The sequence below is a fragment of the Pithys albifrons genome, chromosome 9 (genome assembly GCF_047495875.1).
Source record: "Pithys albifrons albifrons isolate INPA30051 chromosome 9, PitAlb_v1, whole genome shotgun sequence".
Classification (NCBI taxonomy): Eukaryota; Metazoa; Chordata; class Aves; order Passeriformes; family Thamnophilidae; genus Pithys; species Pithys albifrons.
In genome coordinates this window covers 17,453,067-17,467,610 of record NC_092466.1, presented here as the reverse complement: position 1 = coordinate 17,467,610, position 14,544 = coordinate 17,453,067, and the positions used below count along the sequence as shown (strand labels likewise).

At 36.3% G+C, this 14,544-nt stretch overlaps 1 protein-coding gene across 5 annotated transcripts in view; it reads left to right on the top strand.

Moving 5' to 3' along the window:
* Nucleotides 1-14,544, top strand: part of MYOF (myoferlin) — a 63,810-nt gene that overhangs the window by 11,939 nt on the left and 37,327 nt on the right. For 4 of the 5 annotated variants that reach the window (XM_071564194.1, XM_071564193.1, XM_071564192.1 and 1 more), the window contains exons 4-16: nucleotides 2,282-2,390; nucleotides 3,618-3,702; nucleotides 5,350-5,510; nucleotides 6,033-6,161; nucleotides 7,374-7,436; nucleotides 7,550-7,600; nucleotides 9,172-9,202; nucleotides 9,657-9,772; nucleotides 10,944-11,070; nucleotides 12,324-12,427; nucleotides 13,371-13,439; nucleotides 13,557-13,600; nucleotides 13,991-14,073. In XM_071564194.1, coding sequence (XP_071420295.1) covers nucleotides 2,282-2,390; nucleotides 3,618-3,702; nucleotides 5,350-5,510; nucleotides 6,033-6,161; nucleotides 7,374-7,436; nucleotides 7,550-7,600; nucleotides 9,172-9,202; nucleotides 9,657-9,772; nucleotides 10,944-11,070; nucleotides 12,324-12,427; nucleotides 13,371-13,439; nucleotides 13,557-13,600; nucleotides 13,991-14,073 — 1,172 coding nt within the window. Of the gene's footprint in view, nucleotides 1-2,281; nucleotides 2,391-3,617; nucleotides 3,703-5,349; nucleotides 5,511-6,032; nucleotides 6,162-7,373; nucleotides 7,437-7,549; nucleotides 7,601-7,695; nucleotides 7,763-9,171; nucleotides 9,203-9,656; nucleotides 9,773-10,943; nucleotides 11,071-12,323; nucleotides 12,428-13,370; nucleotides 13,440-13,556; nucleotides 13,601-13,990; nucleotides 14,074-14,544 lie in introns of those variants that run through there. The other variant, XM_071564195.1, reaches the window with a different exon arrangement.

Below are 14,544 nucleotides of genomic sequence, written 5' to 3'. Positions count from 1 at the left end.
AAAATAAGAATATTTGGAATTGATATTGATTAATTTTGCATTGAAGGAAAGAGTGAAGTTGGTTTCTTTCAGTATCCAGCTGTGTAAAGGAAATTCAAGCATTTGTTCTAAATGTAAGAATCGTTTCTCATTTTCTTATAATTGTTTCCAAAGCTATTAACCTGTTAGAAGGCTGTGTAATAAAGAGGAAAATGGGTTAAGCTACCCAATATTTTTCTCTCTTAGTTGTTCTGGGATTTACAATCTTTATAGAATGAACTTTTTCTGCTTTAGTTTGACTGTTGAATAGTATCAGTGACTGTCTGCATGACATAGCTAAGTTTGGTCATTTGGTGTGTAGTGTCAGGTTTACTCAACTTCTATGTAACACCCTTTTTTGGACTGTTGAAGTGACAGGTGAAAAAATATAGCCTCTCTCTTTTAGCAAGACTTGGTCATTTCCTGAGCTAGGTAGGCATTGCATGCACCATGGCATGTATCTCTGATGTTCCAAATCTAGTCTTGGGGATTAAATGCAACTTTAATTACCTAACAAGAGAAGTTGCTTCTTAACCTCCCCATCATGGAGTAATGCATGGAGACAGTGTTTCAGCTGATGTCCATCTCTGTCAAGCAATTTGTAAAAACTAAAAATGTACCTATGGTTCATGTAATGCTCACTGAAATAACTAGGTATACTTCTGATGTTTTTTTAAAGGACACTGAATTGAGACTACAATACTGGATCCAGGTGTCTGCTCAGTAAAGGGAGCAGAGACAGGTGTTAGAAGTGTCATCAGAGTTTCAATTATGGTCATCTTAAAGATTAGAACAGCTTTGTGCATTTCCTCTGCAGAATGGCCTGATCTGTGTTTCACATCTAGACCATCCCCTGTTGATAAACAGCTGGAGTATTACTGTGCTCTGGCAGTTTTGGGGAGCAGAAATGAAAATTGAGTAGTGAGCCAAAACTGTCAAAAAGATAGCTGGTTTTTGGAGGAGTGAGATGAACTAAGAAAGCAGAATTGCCTGAGGAAGTGACAGCACCAAACTAATTCTAACAAGTCATTCAGGCAGCAAGTGTAGCTATTTTTCATACACAGCTAAACAAAAGCTGTAATGTGTAATACCTGGAAGGTATATTTGCAGGAAATTAATGTTTTATACCTATCCTAATGTACTTTGCAAAAAAATTATTTTATGTTCTCATAACATAGCACCTGAGACTTGCTATAATAATGCTCTTGCTCTGTGTCAAAAATACCCTTGCGTTCTTAGCTTCTCCATAAAAAAGCACTGCAATCTCAAGGGACCTCAGTTAGGTTCTCTGCATGCAGATCTTTTTTCCTCTTTGGCAGCAAAGCTGGTATTTTGTTTGTAAAGGATAAAATTATCTTGGTTTTTTTCATTGCCAAAAATCTTAGTAATTCCAATAATCCACTTCAGTATAGGAGTAAACTGTTTCTACATACTATGGCAATGAAATACAATGCCAGGTATTATGAGACCATTGCCACACTGTGAGAAACTCTGCCTAGAAGAAGTCTCTCAGATCAAAAGTATATACAGTTTTCAGCTTTTTGGGAGACGATGGGTGTGACAGACGCAGTCCCACAGCAGTAAGAAGTAGCTCAGGAAAGTCTCCCACGTGTCAGATCCCCTGAGCCACCTCCCTTTGGGAGGCCTCTTTAGAACCACATGAAACATTCTGAGGATTTAGAAGCAAGAAGATGAGCATGTTCCAAAATGTAGATGGGCATGAAGATTAGTTTTGTGAGTTCTCTAGTAAGCACATTAATTGCATTTGTTCTCTTTCATTGGGATGTGTGCATGTATCTGGTTTTGTGTCTCTTTCTATGTAGTCCAATAGCTATCATATCTAGCTTTTATCCATTACTTCTCAGCTTAGGGTTTGCAAAGCTATATAGGGAAAGAAAGTATTATATCATTTAGTTTACCAGTGAGAATTCAGGGGTTGAAACAAGTGACATGGCTGTTGAAAGTTACACTGGAGATGATTTTCAAAAATACATAGAAAATTAATTCAATTTAGGTTTTTAACCTCTTAAATTAAAGCTGTGTCTTCCATAAAGAACACCAGCACATTTAAGTGTAATGAAACAGAAAATACAAATTAGTGGTACACAATCATTACATGGCATTTGCAATGATCTTTTGTTGTGCTTTGAGTTTTCAAGTCCTGGCTGAAGTTACTTGGTCGACTAACAGACACCAGCAAAAGAAAAAGGGGAACCTCTGTTTGGTGTATACTTGCATTCTAATGGTTTTTGTTTCATTTCAGATTAATTGGCAGTGCATCTATAGCACTTAAGGATCTTGTAGGTAATCAAAGCAGATCTTTTCCCTTCAAACTCATCCCTCTACTAAATGAAAGGGGACAAGAAATTGGAGTGAGTGACATTTGTTTATTTTACTGTATTCTTGATCAAAATGTTCCAGCAACAGGGTATCAATTTAATGCTTGGAAATTTGTAGCAAAAATTCCAGAGGAAATTTATAGCAAGATAGACTTATGTCTATATCATCTGAGTTTGTTTAATATGCTTTAAGTCATAAAATTGCTTTCTGTGTATGTATTATATATTTGTATATATATGTTATAAATATTATTGGCCACAGAATATGCATGGAAATCAGCCTGATGTTGAAAAAGTGCACTTTCCAAGTACCAGATGGAGGTCACGTATGCACTTCTTTTTGCTGTATTCTTTCTAATAGCCACATGTATCATAGCAATGATGCTGGAAAGCACATGATCGTGTACATGCTCACTGCCAGCTCAGTTCAGAAAACCACACAAGAACTTGTTTAACTTGGTTCAGCACATATTTAAACTTACCTGGTTATTGACTTAGTTATTAAGTAGTTTCTAGAAGCTGGGGCCTTACTATGTTTGTGTAGTTTAGCTGTTAAGGCACTTCATGTTGCATTCTAGTACGCTTAACTAACAAGAGGCTGTAAGAGTAATTTCAGTTTCTCATCAGCTGCAGTTTAATATCATGATTAGTTGGTCACAGGGTTGGGCTTTTTTTTGTTGGCTCCTCATGTTACTCTGGCAACTAGGAATAATAATGGTTTGTTCTGTAATCCAAAACCGCAGACAAGCACAAAAAAGACAATTCTATGATTAGAATGGAAAATGACATAGTGCTTTTGTTCCAGGATGGAGGTATGAACAAGCAATTGCGAAAGCCAGATAGGAAGTTTTACTTATGGTTCAGACTTGTTAAGTTGTTGATCAGATAGTGTTACTTCTCCACTGCCTTTATTTTCCTGTCTGCAAATTTAGGATGTCACCTTGTCTGCCATGAATATTGTGGAACCAAATAAATTAACATTTGTAGAGCATCTTGTATTCTTGCATTGTGACAGATTTTTCTGAATAAAAACCACAGCAATTCCATTTGTTAGATATTATTTTAGAGCCTCTTTCATTTTAGCTGCAAATTGTGTAATCTTTATTATATATATACTTTAATAACAGTTTATCAATTTAGTAGTAGCAGAAACTTTATAAAAATGTGCTGTGACTATGAATAGTTAACTGTTTGTGTACGGTGTAAGAACAACCTATTGCTTTAAATTAACTGTTGTGAATATTGTGTATTTCTCTATAGGCAACAATTGATTTGGTAGTAGGATATGAGCCTCCAGCTGGACCTGCAAATCCAAATGATCCCAGAGGGACCGATACACAAGAAGGTATTTCAGTCTTTTCTCAGAATGTTATTGTTAAAAGCTCATGTAGCTATTTAAGATAAGGCAAGAAAGTGATTCAATAGCGTTGTTCATCAGAAGAAAATTTCACCAGAAAGAACCATGTCAAGACTGCCAGGTAGTGATTTTAAAGAAATTAAGGATGATTCAGAACTACAGCTAAGAAGAAAGTTGGCATTTCTTGACAGAAAATGGATTTTAGCATAATTTTCTCTAGTGGAATCAGGTTGCAAAATAATGATGTTGGTTTAAAAGCTTTTCAAAATGGCTTTTGTTTAGGAAAGAAAGGATTTTGAATGCTCAAGGAAACAGCAATTATCTGCTGTAATGCTAGGGCTGATCCAAAAGCAGGAAAGTCACATCTATTTATTTGTCAGGGAGCTTTGTGAAAAATTTTCTTAAATCATTAAACCTTTTTTTCCCTATAGAATAATTAAGTTTTCGAAAACACTGTTTTATCTTATTTGAGACTTGGTATTTGACTAGCCAATGAAACACTGTGATCAGTAAGGAATACTCTTTGGTCTCCCTATAAATTATATTAACCAGGCTTTTGCTGAGAGTGTTTTTGAGATCCTCTCATTTCCCAGACTCTGTGAAGTAACAACATGTTTTTGCAGTTGACAGGCAGCTAATTAGCCTAATATCAAGGCTGTGTTTGTGCAGAAGTAAATGTAATAAATGTTAAGTGTTTGAAGAGAAGTAAATAGTTTTGACCAGTATTTGGTGATAGATAATAACATAAGAAGATAAAAATTGAATTCTGGAGGGAAATTTTGATTCCATTAGCCTCACTGAGAGCTGTTCTTGGAGTAGAAGGATAGATAATGCAATCACAAAAACTGTGTGTTAAATCACTACACTTCAGAATAATTTTATGAAAATGTGGAGTTGAAGGCTAAAAATGCAAATTCTGTTAATGCTAATCATCAGAGACACAGCTCAGTCTTCCTTTAGATTTTGCCCCAGTCACTGTTTTTCAGTTAAGAAAAAGAAGCTGAAAACATCTGGGAGGGACCACTTTTGTGGTCTAGATATTTATGGATCCTGTTTTGCAATACTGGAATCTCACTGTATGATTCAGTTTTGTAGTGTCATGTGGTTGTAGAACTGCCTTTCACAGGTATGCTGATTTCAGAACTGTCAAAGAGGCTTACTAAGAAACATTCCACACTTAGGTGCTGCGGAGAAGGATTCAGAGTTTTATTTTGGATGGCAGAGTCTAAAAGTCTTCATATATTCAAGATTCTGAACTAAAAACCAATGCTGTGCTATAGCCTAGTCTTGAGGAGGGAAAACAATTTCTGTTGGAATAAAATGAGTCCCCTCTGGTGTATTGTGAACTAGCTGGGTGTTGGTTACAGCTCAGCTGTGCTTTGCTTCAATCAGTTGATTCAAAAAAGTCTGTGTATGGGAATTGTATTAGACACTCTGCATGCTGAAGGGAGACAGATCTAGAGGTAGTTTGGTTAGGATATTAATTTGTACATGGAATCATGTTGTTGGCAAAAAAAATTGACATGAGATAATACAGTTTTAGTGAAACTCTTGGATGTCAGACTCTTACTCCTGTAACTTTAACATCAAGCTCTGCTATTTGTTTATTAATTGCACTGTTTTTTTCTGTATGAGATGGAGAAGATGTTGGAGATTATGAGGATATATTGGATGGCCCAGTTGGTGGTATCACACCAACAGTTCCAAGCGGCACAAAGGAAGCCCAGCTAGTGAAACGCATCACCAAAGGAAAGAAAACACGGAGAATCCTTTCTAACAAACCACAAGACTTCCAGGTAATAGATTTATTAAATATTGCATGTTCTGTTTTTCTGCCAAGCATGACACTGCATCTTTCACATAGCCTGAGCCCAATTTAATGTCAGCTTGTGCAAATCTAATGCACTGCAGAGACAATTGGCCACTTCCTTTGCCAGCCAGTACTTAAAAAGTATTCTTCACAAAAATGTGCCTGTTACTGAGATATCTGATTTTGTACTGTTCTGACTGAAATTCAGATGAACCTTTTTTATTGTGTAGTTGTATAGATTTCAAACTATGACAGCAGCTTTAAAAATAAGTAGTTTTGGCAAGTGAGCCTACTGAAATTATTTACCTTAACTTGTCTTGTAAACTTACAGTAAAATTATACTTGCTGTCATAGTTAAGCTTGAAAAGTCTGTCTGGTCCATAACTGCCAGCTTCTTCAGGTTTTGGCAACTTTTTTGTTGGTATAATAAGAAATTACTGTCACCAGGATGATACATAATATAGAGAATGATTTTATACAAATATTTGATGGTTTGGTTTTTTTCCAGATTCGTGTTAGAGTCATTGAAGGTCGTCAGTTACCTGGAAATAACATAAAACCAGTAGTGAAAGTTCATGTTTGTGGTCAAACACACCGGACAAGAATCAAAAGAGGAAATAACCCGTATTTTGATGAAGTGAGTGGTATAACACTCTAGTTGAAATGTTCATGCTATCAACTGTAGAAAAATAGTTAATACAGGTTTTCATTATGATAAATTAATAAGAACTTGCTAATATTTATGTGTAATTATGGCTAATATGCATTTTGCCATTTCCAGTCCCTTTCTTTATGTGTTCACATAAACACATCTCTGTCACCAACAGTCTTAGCAGATAAAACTATATAGAAGGAACTCAAACTTCAGCTGGGACATATGGAACATGTTCTTTGGTGCAGTTGGCCATGCGACAGAATCACTTGGTATAGTGTGCGCGTTATAAAAATCACAGAAGACTAATTAGAAATCATTAGGAGAGAATGCTGAGACTAACTCTCGTTATGTGAATGTGTGTGGAAAATCCAGAAGATTCTGGAACTGTGGCAAGTGTGTCTAATACATGCAGGCAAAACCAAGGGAGTTATACAGCTTTGAAACTTAGACTAAACTCCAGGTAGTGTGAAGGTTTATGAAGCTATGGAATAAACAGGGAGGGCAAAAAGTCAGCTGCACCTTATATTGAAACAATTCCTAGGCAGTCTCAGTATGCAGACTAGTCTAAAAATGGAATAGGAGGGACCATGTTCACGTACCCTTCTGTTTTGTTGGATAAAATAGTGGCTGGAGGATAGCTGGGACCAAAGACCAAACTTAGTGAGGCATATACTATTATGAAAGCAGAGAAGCTAATAAAGAGTATATTTCCCCTCATGCTGTCAGACTCTTAGATTTATTCTTATGGCCTTGAAATTTCAAAAATTACAATCACTGTCACCACTAGCCAGACCTTTTTGTCAATTACAATAGAGGTGGTTAGACCAGGATTTAATGTCCTGGAAAATGAACAACTATTACAGTTCCCAAAGTTGTTTCCCTGAGAGAAATGTGAAGGGCAGAGCAAGAAGGAAGGGTAGTGCTGAAAGTTTGCAGCACAGTTATGTTTACTGCATTCATTCAAATGGAAGTTGTGACTGACTTGTCTGTTTTGTACTGAGTCTATTTACTAAATTTAGTTTTTTATTCTGCACTAAATTATCATATAATTTGTCCAGCAAAGAGGCAGGGTAAAAGTACTGTATCAGGCACACTTCACATGCCTCTTAAAATAATGGTTTTGCATTTTATGTTTAGAGAATTACATGTTCATCATTTTGAGACAGGTTTTTTTGTTTGTTTTTACCCTAACAGATATTTTTCTACAATGTCCACATGACTCCTTTAGAGTTGCTTGATGAAACAGTTAGTATTCGGGTAAGAAAAAACAGCACATAATCAAAAGGCTGCTGGATGCAGATGGCAGTGGCTGGCCATTTTCACTGTGATGTTTAGTAACATTCCTGTTTCATGCTCCTCTGTCTTTTTAGGTGTATGATTCCTACTCTCTACGAGCAGACTGTCTAATGGGAGAATTTAAGGTGAGTATGAAGTAACTTCTGTATCTTGACTAAATTAAATAAAATGGGAGAATTTTTTTAAGTACTAGTTTTAAATCTTAAATTTATACTTTAGCATGGGACCAGAGAATTACTTGATGATGTCTTGCTTCTGATGCTAGACACCATTTGCTCAAAGCACTAGTAAGTATTTTTCTCATTTGAGTAGAAGATTATTATTAAAGACATTCGTGTGGTTTATATACCAAGTTCTCTAGTTTGCATCCAAGAGGAAAATAATATTTGAGAAAAGGTAATTTTTTTCCTTGGGAGGTGAGATGATTATTTGTTATGATGCAGGGTTTGAAGAGATAATTTTAACAGGGAATTATAGTAGGGAGAATAGTTATTTGTGTGGTGGCACATGGGTACATATTTTCAAATTATGTGGAAAGGTGTTCCTTTGGTCAGAAGTTAAGTAAAAGAAATGGTGGAAGAGTCTCTTAGTTAAAATAATTTCTGATTATATTAGTGACATTGTCTTTATTTGGATTTGTTATGTAGGTGTCTGCCTGTTGAAGATATTTCTAATGCAATATGGACTAAGAATACTCATGGCAATTGTAATGGCTATGCAATCCCCTGTTATAACATTTCCAGTATTAGTATTTTCTGCTTGCTTATTTTCCACTGCATAAAGTCAGTAGGTCTCTGGACCAGCTTTTACAAAAATATGCAAATGGTGAAGAATGCTCTTTGCTGAATTAAACACTTTCTGCCACAAAGCTGGTTGCTTTTTGCTTCTCCCTGCTTATTCTCTCTGTAAGTTATAGTGACTCAGGGGTATATTGTTCTGTGGAGGGTTGATCATTCACTAAGCAGGTGATAACTTGTCATTCAGCTTCTTTCTGTTCCTGCAGGCACACATTCCAAGAGAAAACCGCAAGGGTAATTCTGTCTAGAAAATCACCCTTTCAGACTCTGTCTGCAAGGAATACTAGCCCCAATTGCCATGAGCAAACATACTTACCTTCCTGAACATGTTTGAAATCTGATACAATAAATGCAGTCATGGCATATGTGCAATCTTGTCCAGGTTGGACACGGTGGGGGGGGGGGGGGGGGGGGGGGGGGGAATTGGTCATATTCTTAATTAAAGGAAAGGAAATTATTCATTTAAAAAGTAAAACTCATTTCTGGAACTGAAGGATGAGATGTTGAGCAGGAAATAAGCACAAAAGTGTCCTGAAAAGCCTGTCTGCACATAAAATAATGGCTAAACACAGGGAATTCAAGAAGCAGTAAGCTAGCCCATCTTCTGTCTTTGGTAAATGCAAAAGCTGGGGATCTGAGGAAAGAGGGGAGTAACTACAGATGTTAGTTCTAATACATCTTTTCTTGCATTTTTTTCTTGGCTGCTGTATCCATTCATAATCCCTCATTTTTTCAATGTAAGGTAGTTTCTCTTTTTCCTCCCAATAATACACTATGTAAACTCTTGTTTGTGACAAGAGAACAAGGTAGTCGTACTCATGAAAAATGTGAGGGGAGTTGACAACCATTTTTCTGTTTTGATATTTCTTCAGAGATAATGCCTTTGCTCTTTGTTTCAGATTGACATTGGCTATGTTTATGATGAACCTGGTGAGTAACACTTACTTCAGAACTTCTTTCCTATCTTGAAACTAGAAGTTGAAACATTTCATTGAATTTCTGGAGTAAAAGAAGAAAGTTAATGTAAAGTTATTTAAGTTTGCTGCTTTAAGTATTAACTTTAACTAATCCAACATTACATAGCTCTTTCAGTCATTTCAAGATGAAGTACAAGCCTCTTTTTTGTATCAAAGACCTAAAATTTGGAAAATAATGCAAAAATAATTGATAATTATGTCCCTGAATTAGTGTGCCCTGACATTTTAACACTAGATTTCTTGTTTGAATGGCACTCTGCAGACTTGTCTAGAACAGAATAAATTTTTTAAATAATTAGGATAATTTAGGATAAAGTGTTCTTTTGGAATAGTTGACTGTTTATAGGATGTCTGCAGTTTTGTAATGGATATTACTGGGAGCTAGTGGTGTTTTTTGTTTTATTCAGGCCATGCAGTCATGAGAAAATGGCTTTTGCTGAATGATCCTGAAGATACAAATTCAGGACCCAAAGGCTACATGAAAGTCAGCATGTTTGTCCTGGGAACTGGAGATGAGCCACCAGTAAGTTTCATTTAAATGTTTTTCTTCCCCTCTCCACCCTGCAAATATTTATTTATGTCCCCCCAACATTTTTTTAATACTGTATAATTTGCTTTGTGAGCAGTATTTAAAAGTAAGACAAGATTTAGAAGTGGTTTCAATGGCATGCAGTACTAAGTGGCTAACTCAAAGGGTGTTTTGTTATTCTGCCTAGTTAAGCAACCTCTGGACCAGCTCTTGGTGTGTTGATCTACCATTTGTAGATACTCCTTCACATACTGGAAGTAGAGATGTTTTTGCATGCAAGCTAATATGTAATTCGCCTTAGTAGAGCTAATCAGAATGAGTAACATACTGATACTAGTTCCAGGACTAAGTCAGGAATGTCTCCACTACCACATAATGTAGACAAGCCCATAGACACCCAAGTACCAGAAAGCTCCAGGGTTTTCTAGGTGAAAATCAGACCCATCAGTAATTACAAGCCAGGCACAAGTAATTTGATGCATATGAAAGCAGTCGTAGTTTTAACAATCCAATCCTTAACTGTCTGCTGTTCTGTAACAGTAAAAACAGGCCCTTTTTTCTTGTAATATTTTTCTTATTTGATTATTGTCTATAGATTAATTTCTGCTGTTCTTCCTGCCTGAGATTTTTGCATACTGGTACTCCCTTGTTAAATATAGCATGGTCCCCAGAACTATGGAAGATTTCCTTCTTGTTCCATATTAACTCTTCCTCTCTGCTATCCTGAAGATTCTTGCAATCACAAGGATATGTCTAGTTATTTGTGGTGTGTTTAGGTTTAAATGAGGAACAGTAAGTTCTGGTAAATATGTATCAGTTGTAAACCCTTCTAATTGCTGTAATAGGCTTTATCTTGAGATGAATATGAAATTTACATGAATTTACGTTGCAAATGTGTCAAAATCATAATCATCTGATGATGATAATTTTAAAAATCTGATTATAATGGGCTCCTGCAATTGAGTTCTTCAGACATGAAAGTATAAGTGAAATAGTTTATCTAAAATTAATTTTTTGTGGCTTGATAATTTGATACAGTCTCATTCTTTGTGATGAAACTGACAACAGTCTTCTGTTGAAGAATGTTGTGGGCACGAGTTTAACTAATCACCTTAGTTCTCTGCATTGCTCTGTCTTACTTGTATACCACTGTATCTTCCCACAGGTGGAGAAAAGGGAGAGAGATAATGAAAGCGATGATGTGGAGAGCAATCTGTTATTACCTGCTGGAATTGCACTTCGATGGGTCACTTTCCTTCTCAAAATCTACAGAGCTGAGGACATCCCACAGAGTACATAGCTTCTCCCAACTTGTCCATTGGTGTATTTGGTTACTATAAGAAATATTTATTTGTGTTAGCTGTTCAGAAACGTTCCTTGAACATAAAACATCTTGAGTTTTTTTTATTTTTAATTGAGCCAATAATTCTGTGGTGGCTCCAGTCCTCTTTAAATTATAAGTAAGTCTACTTAATTCTTGTAATGGTTAGTTTACTGTGTTACCCATTAGATTAGATATGTTTATCTGTTGCTGAATGGTAGTGGGAAGGGGTCCTCTTCACTAGCCCTCTCCAGCCACACGGGTTACATGCAAGTAACAGTTGATATGTGGGTAAGGTGGATGTTCTGTGCACAGCTCCTCAAATATATAGTCCATGTGTCAACTTGCCACTGGATCCTGATCCCTGCCCACTTTGGACAGGTTGTTAGACAGTTGGTTCCCTGCATCTCTCTTTTCCAATGTCATTTAGATCCCAGTAGATAAGTAACACTGCTGCTGGCCTCCTGCAGTTCCTCTCCCCAGCATTCCATTCGCTGTGCTTCACAGGTGCTCACACTGCAGGTGTGTTCCGAGGGGAAGGGCCCCAGGACTGCTGCGGGCTGTGCTGCATGGCCAGGGCTCCCTGCAGTGCCAGCAGCCTGCCCTGGAGTGGCCATGGCAAACAAGAAAGTAGGAGCTGACACGCCTCAGAAAGCAGCAGGCAGCTTGTGGGCTCTGAGCTGAACACCATAAGCTTAAATAAACAGCTTTGGAGGACAGGGAAACTTGTATGAGGTTTGGTATTAACTCTTTCAGTGAGATTTTACTTGTGTCAATCCTGTATTGCTGGGATGAAGGCTGTTTCTCTCATTATATGCCATATGTGTTCTCTGATAGACTATAGGTGGCTTTCTATCCTTTATTAGCTTATTTTCTCACCTGTATCTGTGACAATAAATGGCAATGTCTACAGATACATGCATAATGTTTTTGAAATACAGTGATGTCTTTAAATTCAGGAGCACATCACCACTTCTTACGATGTTTGAAAAATCTGTATTCTTAAGATTGCTCCAAAGGCTAAATTCACCATTTTTACCAGCAATACTCTTCAGAATTTTCATCAGGTTTACCATCTTAGACTTTACACTTCCTAGGTCTGTAAGGTGGTTGATTTGGGTGGGATTGGAATAGGCAACTTATTATTTAGGCTGATAATGATGCTCATCATCATCAGTAACAACAACCAACCACCTTAATTTAATCTTTGACACTTCTCTCCAGTGGATGATGCTTTTGCACAGACTGTCAAGGAGATATTTGGAGGAGAAGCAGACAAGAAAAACCTGGTTGATCCATTTGTAGAAGTCTCTTTTGCTGGAAAAAAGGTAATTTAGTAAATATCTGAATCTTTAAATATCTGAATTGTTCTCAATTATAGTCTTGAGAACAGATTTCATATCGTAATATGAATTTTTAAGTTTACTGAAATTATGGAAATAAAAACAATAAAAAACAAAGCTCACTGTTTAAAGTGAGGACAAACTGCGAGGTACAGTAGAAAGGTTGTAGAGCTGATGACTAATAAAAGCAAAATGTGACTAAATGCTATAACCCCTGCACGCCAGATTCCTTGGCCGCTGGCTGTTCCTGGTGGCTTTCTGTAACTCATGATACAGATCTTTCTGCACAGGTTAACAGCATTTCTGCATTTTATTACTAATGTGTTCCTTAGAATGCCAGATTTGATCTGGAGCACAACTGCACAACTTACATTCATTGGTAGCCAGTATTTTTGGTCATTCCTTTAATATGTTTATATAATCAGGGTGCCACACCCAGGAATGCAGAGGCTCTTTAAAAGATACGTCTAGCAAATAATATAGCCTCTCCCATATTCTCCATCCACTCTGAAATCTGCATAAGGGAAGTTGGATTAAGTAATTCCTTCCTCTGTTTCTTTGCTGTGATAAGACTTCAGTACTAATTTGAAAGCACATTCAACTGTGACTTGTGAAAATAACAAGCTTTAAAAATTTCATTTAATTGTAGCAAGTGAAAATAAAGAGTAGGACAACCCCAATCTTAAGTTTAAACACTGTTTCCAAATTTTCCTTTGCCTCTAATACTCAGTGATGTTGCATATGCAGATCACTTTAGCAGTTGTTATCAATGGAAAGCTGATGGCTCACTGAAGCATAAACCACTCATCATTCATCATTAACTACTACCTATTTTTTCCAAACAGATTCTGATGTACCCTAAGCCATAGCTAGTATATGCTGTTTTGTCTGTTTTATCTTTGATGTGCTGTGATTTTATTTTTGGCAGGTTTGCACAAATATAATTGAGAAAAATGCCAATCCAGAGTGGAATCAAATTATTTCTCTCCAAATCAAGGTCAGTTTTTAAACCCTTGTTTCTATAGAAAGCATCCACCCTTTTGGAACTCAGGGCACTAACATTACAGAGGTGCAATAAATAATGAGTTATTTTACTTTAATTGCTTTTTTTCAGTTTCCTTCAATGTGTGAGAAAATAAAAATTTCAGTCATTGACTGGTGAGTTATGACTTTTAATCAAAACACTAAATAAGCATAATTATATTAGGTGAAGAAAAGTCTGGTTCTATTGTTATCAGGTATTTTACAGTCTATGAGAGTATCTAAATGAGTGTTTAAGTATCTTTATGGTTTCTTTACAAAAGACCTGATTAATGAGAATATTGTTAATTTTGTGCAGTGAGGACTGAGCACTGTCACTTTCTAAGTGACAGTGTAAAAGTCAGGTGATTTCTTCATGGCACAGCCCACTTTTGTAGTCAGTCATTACCATCTTAGTCATATTAAAGCATTCCAGGCTATACAAAAGGTGTGTACCAGTAGCTTGTTTATCTGTGTGATGACCAGCGTTATATTTAAATAAAGTCTGTGTTTTTTTTCTTTTTGTAGGGATCGTCTTACAAAAAATGATGTAGTGGGAACAACATATTTAAACCTCTCAAAAATTGCCTCATCTGGAGGAGAGGTTGGAGGTAATTGATTGAACAGTATGTAACTTACTGTCTTCTCTTGTGTTACAGAGAATAGCGAAGATCAGTGTCCTAAGAAAGTGTATTTTTCCTGTCATTCCTCAATTCTGTGGCAACAAGATTATCTGTTTCTGTAGTTTTCAAAACAATGCTCCTAGAAAACATGCTCTGTGTCTTTTCAAAGTATTAAAATTTCAATAATTACATTATGTATTAACTTGCCATGAAAAAGGTTTATCTTTTTAATGAACATAGTTTAGCATATTAGTTGTCCATAGAGGATTGTGAAGCTCAAGGCTAAAAAGGCTAAATATATTTATTTGACTATCTACACTAGTTTGAAGGACACTGACTCAAAAACATTTCCACTATATCCACAATAAAAATCTAACTTATTATTTGTTGTTGTGTTTATAAAATCTGAATCATACATACTTTTCTGAAACAGACAAATTTGTCCTTAAGTTGGTGGCT